General features: G+C 44.5%; 1 protein-coding gene across 1 annotated transcript in view; it reads left to right on the top strand.

Annotated features, from left to right (window-relative positions):
- LOC126195688 (cohesin subunit SA-2-like) overlaps nt 1-13,554 on the top strand; it is a 357,264-nt gene that overhangs the window by 188,211 nt on the left and 155,499 nt on the right. Inside the window, exon 10 of the mRNA XM_049934316.1 lies at nt 12,691-12,879. Within this exon, the coding sequence (XP_049790273.1) occupies nt 12,691-12,879 (189 nt within the window). The remainder of the gene's footprint in view (nt 1-12,690; nt 12,880-13,554) is intronic.

The following is a 13,554-nucleotide window of genomic DNA, read 5'->3' as shown; positions in this document are numbered from 1 at the left end:
ATTATTTTACTTAAACACTCTGTTCTTCTAAAATTTAGGTAAATGGCAGGTGTTAGGCTTCTAGATAAACTGTATTTTGCGATGGCATTCCATACCCAACTCCTTGGCTAACGCGTTTCCCACACAGCGGTCGTTTGCAGGACGGATATAGCGGCAAGTGCCGGCTTCCTTGACACCATATAGATCCGTTTATTAACCGTGGTGGTGATACAACAAAGCCGGAGATCGATCTGTAATTCCAACGTTTGATAATCCTGATGGTTTAGACAATGCGTACCAGGAAAAAGTTCTCTTTTACGATTTTGCTCCTTACTGAAAACTCGGAGAGACAACACAAATAGATTCCCGTCCTTAGATTAGACTAATAAAATCTGTAGGGCAATATTAAGCTGGCGAGTTTATTTCTATAACTATCACTTCAGGTTTGCTGTTTAAACTGCAACGTACGAATGTACGAAGGTGTAGCGTGGCTGACGCACGTGGCATGCAGGGCGAAGGGTGGATGGGGTGGAGGGGCGAGGGGAAAGGTGCAGATGCTGCACGTGCCAAAGACAGAGGCGGTGGGTGGGGAAGTGGGAACTGTAATGGCTGCTCTCTCTCTGCAGGCCGGTGAGAGGGAAGGGAAGGGGGCCGCGTCGCCAGCTGACAGGGAGGGGCGGGACTCGTCTTATGTGAACAGCTGTAGAAAACAGCGGCGGTATTTACGCGACTCCTTCCGGGGCATTTAATATACAGAAATACGTGGTACCAAGAAAACTTACCTTGTTGTCTGTTCACATCGCATCATGAAAACAATAAAAGAGCACTTGAGGAAGACTCCTTTTACTTTAGAGTAGCCTATTTGTTGTTTAACTTGGACGTATTTATTCTTGTTATTATCGTTGTGTGATCATTTAGCAAAACATACATGTAATAGGGCGTATTTCAAAGGACAGGTAGACGGCAGCATTTAGTCACTGATCTACTGGCAATTACGAAGGCGTGTTACTATCATGTTTTTATGGTAAAGCTTTAGTAGCTGTGTTCGTGCACTATTCACTAAATTAACAGGTGAAATGTGAATCCCTTTGATATATTCTAGATTAACTGATTCTTTCTCTAAGTGTTCTGTTGTCAAGGACAACTTTCCCCTTAATTCCATGATTTAAGAATGATTGTGTTTTTAATTCTCGACTGCTACGATAACATTACTGGAGACGTTAAATGACAAAATGATTACATAACTTCAATCACTTCCATTAGCATGTGACATCATAAATTCTATTACCAGTTACCAATGGTTGCCAATTCTTATGTCTACTTATAACTAACATGCACAAATTAATTAAAGGTATAGTACCGTCAATTGATTCTCTTGCTGCATGCAGGACTTTTCCAACTGTTTGCATACCATTTCAGACCTACTTACTGGAACGCAAATCATAGGGGTTTGCCCTTAGAGCATATCTACGTTGCTGTCTAGGCTGTTGTATTACCTTCTTTCTTGCTTTTTTAGGTGGAACTACTGGCGTACTAGGCCGAGCTTCTCCGGTCGGGATTTCGTGCTGACCCAAATCCGTAGCCGGTAGAAACTGCCTCTCTTCAAATAACCACGAAAATTCCTCTAATACTGGCTGCAACATCCTTTTCTCCTCACTGTTTAAATAGCCTAACTTCTCTGATAACTGACTCTTTAACGTCGACGCGACATATCGCACTTCTCTAACTGAACATTTCTTTCCTCTCCTTCCTTTCTCATCTTTATCTCGCTGCTTCTCAGTTCCTCTTATTTCCTCAAAAATTTCCTGACCACTGGCAACAATAGTACCCTTCGGTATCACAACATCTTCTACACCAAAATTATCTATACTTACTGGTATCGCAAAACCCTTCTGTCTCCTCTCCGGTCGGCAGATACTTCTCTTTATATGTACTGACTGATGATCTAAAACATCATTGTGGGTCAGCGGGTCAACCAGAATGTCTGTCTTGGGGGGTGTTCTTGATTTTTGACATCTATCCAGAGAATCTTTCCACTTCCGCCTTTTATCCTCACAGGGTCAGTGGTTTTTATCGCCCACATCTGCGGTTTTATGGGAGACTGTGAACGGCGCCTTTCGCAGCTCCCTCGCGTCTGATGGGGGTGCGCACTGCCATATCGGTGAATTGCTTCGCCGAACTGCACAGTTCGCGCTCGATAATCCACTATCCCCTGATAACGGTGCAGGAAGTCATTCCCTAGTATGATGTCAAATTTACCCTTCTTTAGCCTTACTACTTCCATCCTCTGACTGTATTTACGCTCGTCGATTTGCAGATTCACTACACACGAACCTGCAGGGACAATTACTTCCTCTCCAAGGCCACTGATATAGTACCGGGGTGGCTGTAACACCCTTCGATCATTTTTCTCCACAAACAATACACTAACTTCAGCACCAGTATCAACTAAACTTCTAACTGATTTGTTCCCAAGTATGCCAACTAGACTAACGTGTACCACCTCTTTACATTTTTCGGTCCTAACCGGGCGTATTATTTTTGTCGGGGGTGCGGGTGGGTGGCGGAACCTGCCCCCCAAGCGTTTCCCTGATTCGACCCCACGTTGCGGCGGTGGCCGCGCATCTGATTTGAAATTGGTGACTTTGTGTGGCAAACATTATTAGGATGACCTACTGTCTGGCAAATGGTGCAATACGGCGCGCGACAGCGCATTGCCGTATGGTTGGGCTTCCCACAACACTGACAGAATACTTCTTCTGCTGGGACCGGTACTGGGTCCGATGGGCGTGGGGCGGCAGCGCAAAAACGCAACACCTCTTCGCGTAGCATTGCCAAACGAACAGCTTCAAACAGAGAAGTGGGGGAGGCTGCTTTGACTTCTCCTCCGATGCGGGGGTCAATACCGCGAACAAATGCATCAATTGCACGCGCTTCTGCTTCTGAGCGCAAAATTCTGTTTTCACTGGCATTTTCACCTAGCTTATAGGTACGACAAGATACTGCTCGTATGCGATCTGCAAAGGCATCAAAATCCTCATTAGGCTTCCGCCTAAGGGTTGATAATTGATCTCTGTAATATGCGGTACCTCTGGTATCGGAATAACGCGTAGTCAATCCGCGGGCCAATACTTCAAAATCGTGCGTGTCACGCAATTCGTCCACCGTTTCTATAAACATTCGGGCTTCCCCTGTCAACTTCAGTCTGGCTACATTGACCAATAGATCAACCGGCCAGGCACACGTGCGACCCACATCACGAATATTTTGTAAGAACATAGCCACATTTTCGTGGGACTTCCTAGAAAACGTGGGGATGAAATCAGCCGCAGGAAAATTGCTTACAGTCGCCATGTTAGCAGAAATTGTGGCGTTTGTATTAGAGACAGAATTAGTGTTAGTTGCGTCTGTTTGAGCATTTGTTACAGGGGTGGAGCTAGCCACAGGTATGGAAGTTCGCGCACTAGCTTCCAGCGTCTGTTTCAAGACGCGGTTTTGCTCAAGTAGCTCCTGATTTTGTGCGAATAACTGGCGCATTTGCGCATTTATGGCCTTGAGTGGGTCTTGCGAGGCAGGTGCCTCTGCGGGGCTATCCCGTTCCGTCACTCGTGTCCCTATCAGCATGTTTACAAATGTATGGGACGCTAGTGACCAAAAGAAAGTAATAATTGTTACAAAAAAAGGACGGCCACAAAGATTCTCAATCTAGCGGCGGAAGATCGTCGAAGCTATTGCTGAAAGCATCGCGGCGACTTACATGGCGATGGAGGCAGTGCGACGCACTGGTGGCGGCGACGGCGTGGTGCAGTGGCTGCGGCGGGTGGTGGCGGCGTCCGGACCCTCGGGCGGCGGCAAATGTGTTGGCGGCGGACGGCGCTGGCTCGGCCGGTCGGCGATGGCGGCAGCCCCTGGCGCGTCGGTGACAGCGGCGCGGCGGCGGAGGTTGGCGCGGCGGCGGATGACGGCGGCCTGGCCGGTCGCGCCCGCAGCGCAGGCCCCTCGAACTCAGGCAGCGGGCAGTGCGGCGGCGTCCGGCTCACGTGGCTGACTAGCGTGGGCTGCCTCGCTGCAGCGCGCGCGCCCTGTGCGTGTTCACTGGCGCAGCCATGGCCCACGTGCAGCAAACGTGGCGGCTGGTTGGCGCATTCCATGCGCGAAGTGTACGGCGTTTTGCCGGGAAAAATTTAGTGTAGCGACAAAGTCACTACGGGAACGCAATCCCACTTCTGACACCAGTTGTACAGGATGGCGGGTATGGGCAGGCGGTGGGCGTTGTGGAATAATAGGCAAATTTTTAGAGAAAGGCCATTTATTGGCTAAAGCATGTTGAAAGGGGGTTACATAGGCCTAGGGAGGTGTGGGTGAGCCAGAGCTTACAATTTGGCGAACATTGTTCGCGAAGCTACCGAAAGTTGTTGTCTGCCAAAACTAAGTCCACAGTGCCGCAGCACCGGGAGAAGCGGGAGATGTTCACTGCTACAGGGAGCGCATCCGACTCGCGCGTGAGCAAGAATACAAGAGATGGGGCCCGGCGACGTGCGGTCGGGTATATTTGACGCACCACGCGGCTTCCTCCACCCTGATTGGTCAGGACCGAGCAAACCGTGCGGGCGGCATGGAACTTCCCAGAGCGTTGCCTGCTAAGCGACGCCTGGGGCGGCGTTACCTCGTAAGCACATGAGAGTGGCGCGTGATCAAGGTGCCCTTCCTCGGTGCTGACTTCCTGTTACTAGACCGTGGGACGAAAGAATTTACAGGCAGCTAACACTGCCGGCCGTGGCTTGGCCGTAATGGAAAAATGAAGTTACCGGTTTGAGGCTCATATAATAAAGTAAAATCCCTTATTGTCTGGCTCATCCTTTACATTGAGATTTATTTCAAACACGATCCCGACTCATACAATTATATTTGATGGTGACTTTAATTTACCCTCAATATGAAGGTGAAAATGCATTTAATTCCGGAGGTACACATAGAACATCATCCGAAATTGTGCTAAACCCATTCTTGGAAAATTATTTTGAGCAGTTAGTTCATGAGCCCACACAAACAGTAAACAGTTGTGAAAACACACTTGACCTCTTAATAACAATTAATCCTGAGTTAATAACAAGCATCAAAACAGATAGAAGGATTAGTGAACACAGCCTCCTCTTTGCCCCTACCGAGTCGCCACTCCCATCATGCGCTGGCAGGCACTGCTGCTCACAGTGTGGTTCCCCATTGCATGAGACTGCAGTCTCGTGTGTGTGGGGGGGGGGGGGTTGCACGCGCGTGTCTTTTTGTTGTTCCTGTCTGCAACTCAGCACCTCCGCTATAAGACAAATCGATTTTGTAGTTATCAGTACATAGAAGTGTGTGCTTCTGAATTAATGCTGAAAAATAGTTCACTTCTAATCCTAATTGTATACCGACCCCCACTGGGTAATATTGAACTGTTTATGAGGAAATAGGGTTTATGACTGTGCCGTCTGCAAGGACAAATGACATGGAATCCTTATTTGGATGCTACAGTTTTGATCTTAGTAATTAACTTTCCAACGTGGCTGGATCAAGGCAGTAGGACCAATTGAGATGGTGTTTTAGGACCAATTTAGATAATGTTTGCTGTCAGGAAAATAAGATTGTGCATTACAGTATTGATACTCTTCAGTAGAAATCAGTTGGAATTATTGATGATTCCAGAACAAATGTTAAGTTTACAAGGGACGATCTGGGATGAAACTTATAATCAACCAAATGCTGACATAAAATGTAACCTATTCCATGATAAATTTATGCCATTATTTGAACAAATCGACGTCCTTTATATATGCTAATAAAATCAGCTCAATCAGTCTTAGTGGTGCCTTAGCCAACTCAAAAATGGTGATCAGTAGGCCAACGAGGAATTGTAAAATCAAGTTCAGGAAATCCCTTGTAGATAGAGATTTGTTTTGCCAGCGAAATGGTAATCATTGTCTATCTAATAATGAGACAGCTAAGATAATTTTTGAATGTTTTTTTAAACTCATTTCTGCAAATATTTAATGATAGTATTCTCATTGGAAGATGTAAAGCAACAGACAGAAGATGTAAAAAGAAGGTATCAAAAAAGGAAATTTCTAATGCTATCCTATATGAAAGATCATTTAATGATGCTGTTAGACATGCACAATAATACCAAGTCCTAAAATGCGAAATCCTTAAACGTAGGATGGGGAAACAATTATAAAAAGCAGTCATTGAAGCAAAACGTCACACAATACCCAGTGCGTTGAAAGTTCTATTAATAAGTGCAGAGCTTCTTGGACTGTCATAAACAGTGTGGCCAAAAATCACCTAAGGTCAAAATCAATATCTCTCCACAAGAGATAAATAATTATTTTATTAAATCTGTGGAACAAGTAAGCCATAGCATCAGTAAGCCCAATAAAAGTAAATCAGAACTCTTAGAAAAAAAATTGTCGTGGTACGCCCAACAGTAATATTCTCATCTTCTCTATGATTATGGCTAGTACTGAATTAAAAATAATAAGGAACTTCGGGTCATCAGATAGTATTGATATTTATGACATGTCTCACAATTGCTAAAAAAAAATCATTGACTTTATTGTTTATTCATTGACTTAATACAAAAATAAATGTATTTATATCAAAGCAATACTTTCCAGAGAAGCTGAAATTATTCAGGGTGGTTCCTGTCTATAAAAAGGGTGACAAAGGCAACCCTACAAGCTGCAGACTCACCAACGACTTCCCTTTGATTTTGGTTTTTCTCTTTGGTCTTGTATTGGATTGTGGTTGTACTGATCTGTTGACAGCATTGCGTGAAAGGTCCATCGCATTTCGCTATATACTATATTACCTTGCTCTTGTTGTGTCAAATCAGATGTTCATCTGTCTTGTTGCTCGACTCTGGTGTGGGTTTGAGTCCCAACCCCAGGCGGTCTTCCCGCCTTGCGCCATCATCGTTTCTTGCCTTTTGGCTGACTTGTGCACCAGTATCCTGTGACTTGTGGATATAGCAATTGGCGACAAGGAAAAAGGAAATTATTTCATACCATGGAAACTGGATTGGTTAGACTGCTCGAGCAACAGCAACAGCTGATGCACCAGCAGCAGATACAGATGGACTTCTTGCAAAAGGTGCTTCAGTTCTTAGTGGACAAGTTCATGTGCAGGAGGTTGCTGCGCCCCAGGGACTGGCGCGTCCTGCACTCAACACCGCATTCCTTCCTCGATTGTATCCTTCTTTCAGTGACACTGTGGATAACTGGGACACATATTTGCATCAACTGAAGCAACATTTTGTGGTGTTTCAAGTCGCAGATGTTTCATTGCAGCGATTGCTCTTTCTGTTGTGGGCATTGCCAGACACACTTTTTCTCCTCCGAAAATTTGCGCCTCTTTCTGACCTCATTGTCCTGTTTCAGAAGATCTGCATTCTGCTGACTAATTATTATTGGCAGTGATACCATGTGGTTGCCTCCAGGCTAGAATTTCCTCAATACCATAAACAACTGGGACAGTCACACAGCTTGGGAGTCACTGACTTACATGGACATAGCCGAAAATGTGATTTTAGTTGCACTAGTGAAGGTGTAAGGCTTCCTACATTCATTTCCTTGATTCATGATGTGGTGGTTCAACCTGTGTCTGATCCGGAGGTTTGCACGGCAGCTTTGAAACTGGATAATTTGTCATCAAGGGACATCTTGCGCATTGCTCATTCGTTCAGAATTGCAATGCTGCAAGTGGCAGTAGTTCATGCGCCACTACATGTGCCGTCCCAGTGCCATCATTGTAGGATGACTGCCAGGCTGCAGCAAAATTGTGATTCGTCTTTGTCTGGTGTCTATATGACTTCTGAGCCTCCAGTCGCCTCTCAACAATGGCTACAGGGGCTGCTCCCTTCATGCTCGCAGTGGTTTTCCACTCACTTTCGAGCAGGTTGCCCAGATCGCTGGGGTTCCTTTGCACACTGTGGCAAGGAGAGGCATCTCTGCTCAATATGTTGCATTCTCATGACCCGGCCCCACCCAGTGCTGCAACAACACCAGGACATGCTACACAGACTGCAGACAGTAGTCCCCGAGACCAATCCATTCACACAGAAACTGTTTTTCATACTTTGCGTTTATCACCAGAACATCTGTTTTCAGGTGGACACTGGAGCCACCATTTCTGTGATCAATCAGGTGACTCAAGTCAACTGGGATACCTAAATTGTCACCACCTTCGCACAGTTTGGTGACTTATGGTTACAGGGCAATTCCTCTTTGTGGGCAGTGCTCGATTGCAGCAACTTACAAATATGTTACCTGGCTTTTGACACTCTTTGTCATTGACAATCTGTCAGCTACCAACATGTTTGGTCTCGATCCATTCATGGGGTTTGGATTTTCATCCCAAATGAAGTCGGGTGGTTTCCACTGCAACCCCTTTCCAGGAACTGGAAGACCTCTGCATGGAGTTTTTGTCTCTGTTTCAACCAGATTTGCGGTGTGTTTCAGGGTTTCAGGCACACATAATCCTTCGGCTAGATGCCACAGCTGGTTTTTACTGTCCCAGGTTGATTGTGGTGGCCTCGCGCCTAACTGTGAAGTAGGAACTCAATCAGCTGCAGGCAGCTGGGGTTGTTGAACCTGCAAATCTAGCACATGTGCCACGCCTCTAGTCATCATCCAGAAACCGAATTGGTCTCTTCACTTTTGTGGGGATTTCAAGGCAAGCATCAATGCTCATGGCCAAGTGTGTTGCCGCTGCAACATGCCGAGACTCCAGCCTGCAATGGATCCTACACTATGTAATCCCATTATCTCACTCATCATTTAACGACAGAGCTCCGTCCTTGTAAACAACATTCTCATCCCCTCTTGGTTGTGGATAGCATTCGAGATGGATGAACATTGAGTAGTTATTCTGGCAGAATTGCATTGTCGAATATTGATTTTGCAGATGTGCAGCACGTGCCTGCCCCTCAATTCTTTGCCCCCTGGCCTACTTCTCACCTCCCATGGGACCACGTCCATCTCGATTTTGCAGGCCCATTCTTAGGTTCTATTGGTTGCTCATTGCAGAATCTTATTCGAAGTACCCCTGTGTTGTCCACATGGCAGCCACCATGATCGAGGCCATCTTTACTTTCCTAGCCCAAGTTTTGGCCATCGAAGGGTTGCCTCACACATTGGTCTCTGACAATGGCCCACAATTCAGAGCCTCTGCCTTTGAGGACTTCTGTGCTGCAAAGCATTAAACACATTTGTAGCTCTCCTTTCCACCATTCCTCCATTGGTGAAGCTGAACATCTGGCCCGGACATTTAAGCAACAGATGAAGAAGGCTGCCACTATGGCAGCCCTTGCTTTGTTTTTGAGCACTTACCGCACCACACTGATTAACAATCATAGCCCAGCGGAGCTTCTCCATGGTCACCAGCCTTGGACGTTGTTTCATCTGCTCACCCTTGCCATCAGAACCTCATGTCCCTCTGGACCTTACACCTCTGGCCTGGGGTTGCGGGCACAATCCTATGGGAATGCTGCGGTTTGGACACCAGCAACTCCCATGGGCGACGAGTTACGTCGGTCCAAACACAGAAGGGACTCGAGTGCTGTTACCATGACCAGCTTAAGCCACAGACCCAAGTATCCCCTCCATTTCTTCTTCCGTCACCTTCTGGTGCCGGTGTGCCACAACCTACTGCGATATCATGTTTCACCCCAGCCCTCTCCTGTGGCCTGCTGTGGATCAATGGTTCCCCCTGGAATGCCCATCTCCAACAGTGTTCTGATGGTCACTACCGACTGCACTTCCTCCGTATGGCCTACAGTAGGCCCGACAGCACCTTTGCCCTTATCTTCGTTTCACCTTCTGTGCCACCATCCAGGGCATTTCTGTCCATATGCACTAGTTTCGGAGTGGAGGGATCTGGTATCTGGCCACACAGAGGTTGAATGCCTGCTGGAACAAATGGATCTCGATGGCCAATAGAGTGCAGTGTTGCCACAGCACTGCTCTTGCGTAGTGTCTCCTCTTCGTTTACAGCTCTCACGTTAAGTGAAAACAAAACAGATTTCTGTGGCCGGGAGCTATCAAGTGAATTAAATTGCATAATTACAGAAGGCTGAAATATGTTATTGGCTTCAGTTTTCTGATTTTGTTTGATTTCCATGTTTTTGGCAGTTCCAGTCTTTTTGTCAGTTTTGTGAAGAAATTTGGCTTTTATTTATCTTTTCCGCAGAGGCAGTCAGTTTACTTGAAATGAAGTGTTTCCTTCCACGCTATTGGCTAGTTTCAACTGTTCGCTGAATTTCAAGCATACGTTTTCTTCTTCTGGCACATATGGCTTTATGACATAATAAAGAACCAATGAAATAATACAGTGCTGCTACTTCAAGAAAATTTGCACCCCAGAAACCACAATGAAAAGCTTAATATCATGTTGGAGCCTACTTCATTGCGAATATAGACATATGAATGTGCACTTTTAGCCAATTTATGCATTTTAGTGTGGTTTATGAAATTTCAATGCTGTTGGAGCATTCTAATGTCCTGTTTCTTTTATGAAGTAATGTAAGACGTCTTAATGCTATATATGTTTGAACATATGGGCTTCCTACATCATTGTAGCTACATACAAGTAGTAACAACTGTTCTCTGGTGCTCTCTGGCAACTGGTAAAACAAACCTGTTTCTAACAGGTTGCAGGAAAGTGTTGCGAATGATGGTTTGAAAAGTGTTACTTTCAAAGGTAAATTTCCTTTTACGCAAAGTGGATTATGTCAGGTGTGAGAATGTGTGATGAATTTCTTAAATCACAGAGCGTTTGACTCTCATTTGAAACTTATCAATTTAAGGATCAGCCACGTAGAAGAATGGACCAGACATTTATGTCAGTGTTTAAAATTTTACTGGCATATTTGTATGATGTATCTTAAAGTATAACACATGTAAAAAAAGGACCAGTATTATATGTGAAAGCTTAGCTTTTCCTGTAGCTACACTATGTATATTAATTTAAACCATTAGCTTTTCCTGTTTGTGTATTCACAATACTTAACAGTGATGTTGCTACTGGCTAACTGCATCACGTGTCTTATACTCTGAATATCCACTGGCGAGATCATATGAGCACCTATAACAGACATTGTATCAGCACACTGTTTGTATACAGTATTGCATCCATAACGTGCAATGATTTTGTGATATTAGTAAATAGTCTCCAGAGATGAGATTCCTGTAGTCCACAGGTAGGTATACCCCAAAAGCGAAGACATCATACTGGCAGCATATGTGGTCGGCCTACGGCCGATATACTATGGTATTTAAGCTATTATACAGAATTTCTGGAGGCTAATGTTTGGATGTCATGCAGGTACACACAGTATAATAAAATCCCCAATGAAGAAATTTTAGTCTTACTTAATGAGCCATCATTCTGAGTTCACTTTAAAATTGTTGTTCCTTCCTTTCCTCTTTAAATATGTTTTACTAAGATAATACCCTCTCAGCCAATATTGTTGATGATGATTCAGCTAATCGTTGTTATGTTCCTATTATATCCTGTGATGCCAGTAAACTCTTTCCCACATCCAGGACCCATGCTGAAAACACTCACACTTGAGGGAAAGGTGATGTAAGAGTTCACACATTTGCTCTGTCAGGTATTTCAATGTTATCAGCAACATCAGGTATTCCCTCATTCAACATAATATGGAAATAAAAGCAGGGATATGGGTACCTTCAACCAACACAAGTGCTTCCAAATTCTGGACATGATGGCACACTGTCCAATTTATCCTTCCCTGTCTGTTGATCTTATCCAACCTGGATTGTTCCCTGTCCCATTTCTGTTGCATAATAGCCTTATCTTTCTCATGAAGAAGGGCATTTAAGAATAATGGAAGCTTGAATTTTAAGTTGCCTTTAAAAATTTTTTGCGTTTGAGTTTTGTTACAATTGTTTCTATTTTTGCAGCTGGAAGACAAACCCTGTTCTGTCTGTAATATTGTGAAAATTTAAATTTTGAAATTCAGTTTTAATAAGAAAACAAGGTTTCATATGAAGGTACTGAATGATAGATCGCAAAGTAAAGACTTACATAAGCTTATGTGCTGGCTGAGCCACGACTGTAGCTGAGAACTACAGCATTATCAGTACTAATACTATTGAAAACAAAGAATTGTGGAAAGCAAGTTAATGAGGAAAAAATTGAAGCTATGCACTTAAAAATGGTCTACCTCTTCAGCTCAGTGTTCAACATGTCTAGCTGCTATGTGGAGGACCCAGGGTTAATTCTCAGTACATTCAAGGATTTTTCCTTAATGGGAGGACTGGAACAGGGTGCACTCAGCCTCATGAGGCCAGTTGGGGAACTTCTTGACTGAGAAATAGAGGTTCCAAGGTCACGAAAGCCCACAACAACTGGGAGAGTGGTGTACCGACCTCATGTCCTGCCACACTGGATCCAAATGACCCTCTTGGCAGAGGATGACACGTTGTCATTTGGACCTGATTGGCCTATCTGGGCCAGAACATGGAGCTTTTCTTTGCTTTTCTCACTTAAAAACGACGTTGCAAAAATCACACAATGTTTTCCTAACATTGGTATTATTATTTTTTTCTTTCTTTTTTTGTTTAAAATTGTGTTGTTCCTCATGTTTGTTGTATCTTTATTTTTTAGCTTAATTAATATGTTAGGAGATAATTTTATGTATCTGATTTGAAGGTATTGGTTCTGCTTGCGAAAATATGCTTTTTCGAATTGATGTGGCGGCTCAAGAAACTAAAGGATCAACATGAGGATACAGAAGAAAGTGTCAGATGTTTAGCAGAAGATGTACAAACATATTTTCAGGTTCTAAGAACTATTTTGACAACAGATAAAGTGGTTGTTAAAGTATCGGTAAAAGATGAGGTGAGATATGAAGTACTTCACTGTTTGTTTCTTGAGATTTATCATGCAATGTACAGAATCTTATAATGTGTTTTCCATGTTTGTTATTGGCGGTAGTGAGATGTGTGGAGGTCAGGTGTGGATGACCTGTGCAGTGGGTGGTGGAACTGGGTTGTCAGTGATCAGAAAGTCACTAGTTCACCACACTAGTGGATGGGGTTGCAGTGGCGTGGCAGGTGGATTACTGGTGGTTGTCTCACATATCATCATGAAAACAACTTCGTTAAACATCCATTTTATTACTCAGCAATCTATAACAGTTGTAACAGTGCTCATAGGGGCCAGTGCCCCCAAGGCGTAATGTGTACATGGCCGACAAGTTGGTGAGCAGCCTGTTGTCACTTGTGTGTTGCTCACCTGGTGAAATGATGCTGCTAGTGACTTCACAAGGGTGCTGATGTGAGGTGCATGTGATGGCCTAGGTTTGCATCCCCACAGAGTAGACACAGCCACGCGACTTGGGTCGGGGCACACCAGAACACACAGAATCATACCGTCGACCCTCATGAAGGAGATAGCTCTCAGCAGCAATACCAGCTCACACAAGTGGAGAGAGACAGCAATTGAGTTTGCCGACACAGGTGAAGGCGTATGAGCATCTGCGAGTCCCTTGGCTGGAACCATAGCCAACCAGTT

Source organism: Schistocerca nitens, chromosome 7, assembly GCF_023898315.1.
Source record: "Schistocerca nitens isolate TAMUIC-IGC-003100 chromosome 7, iqSchNite1.1, whole genome shotgun sequence".
In the NCBI taxonomy this organism is placed as follows: Eukaryota; Metazoa; Arthropoda; class Insecta; order Orthoptera; family Acrididae; genus Schistocerca; species Schistocerca nitens.
This window is presented reverse-complemented; position numbering and strand designations above follow the sequence as displayed.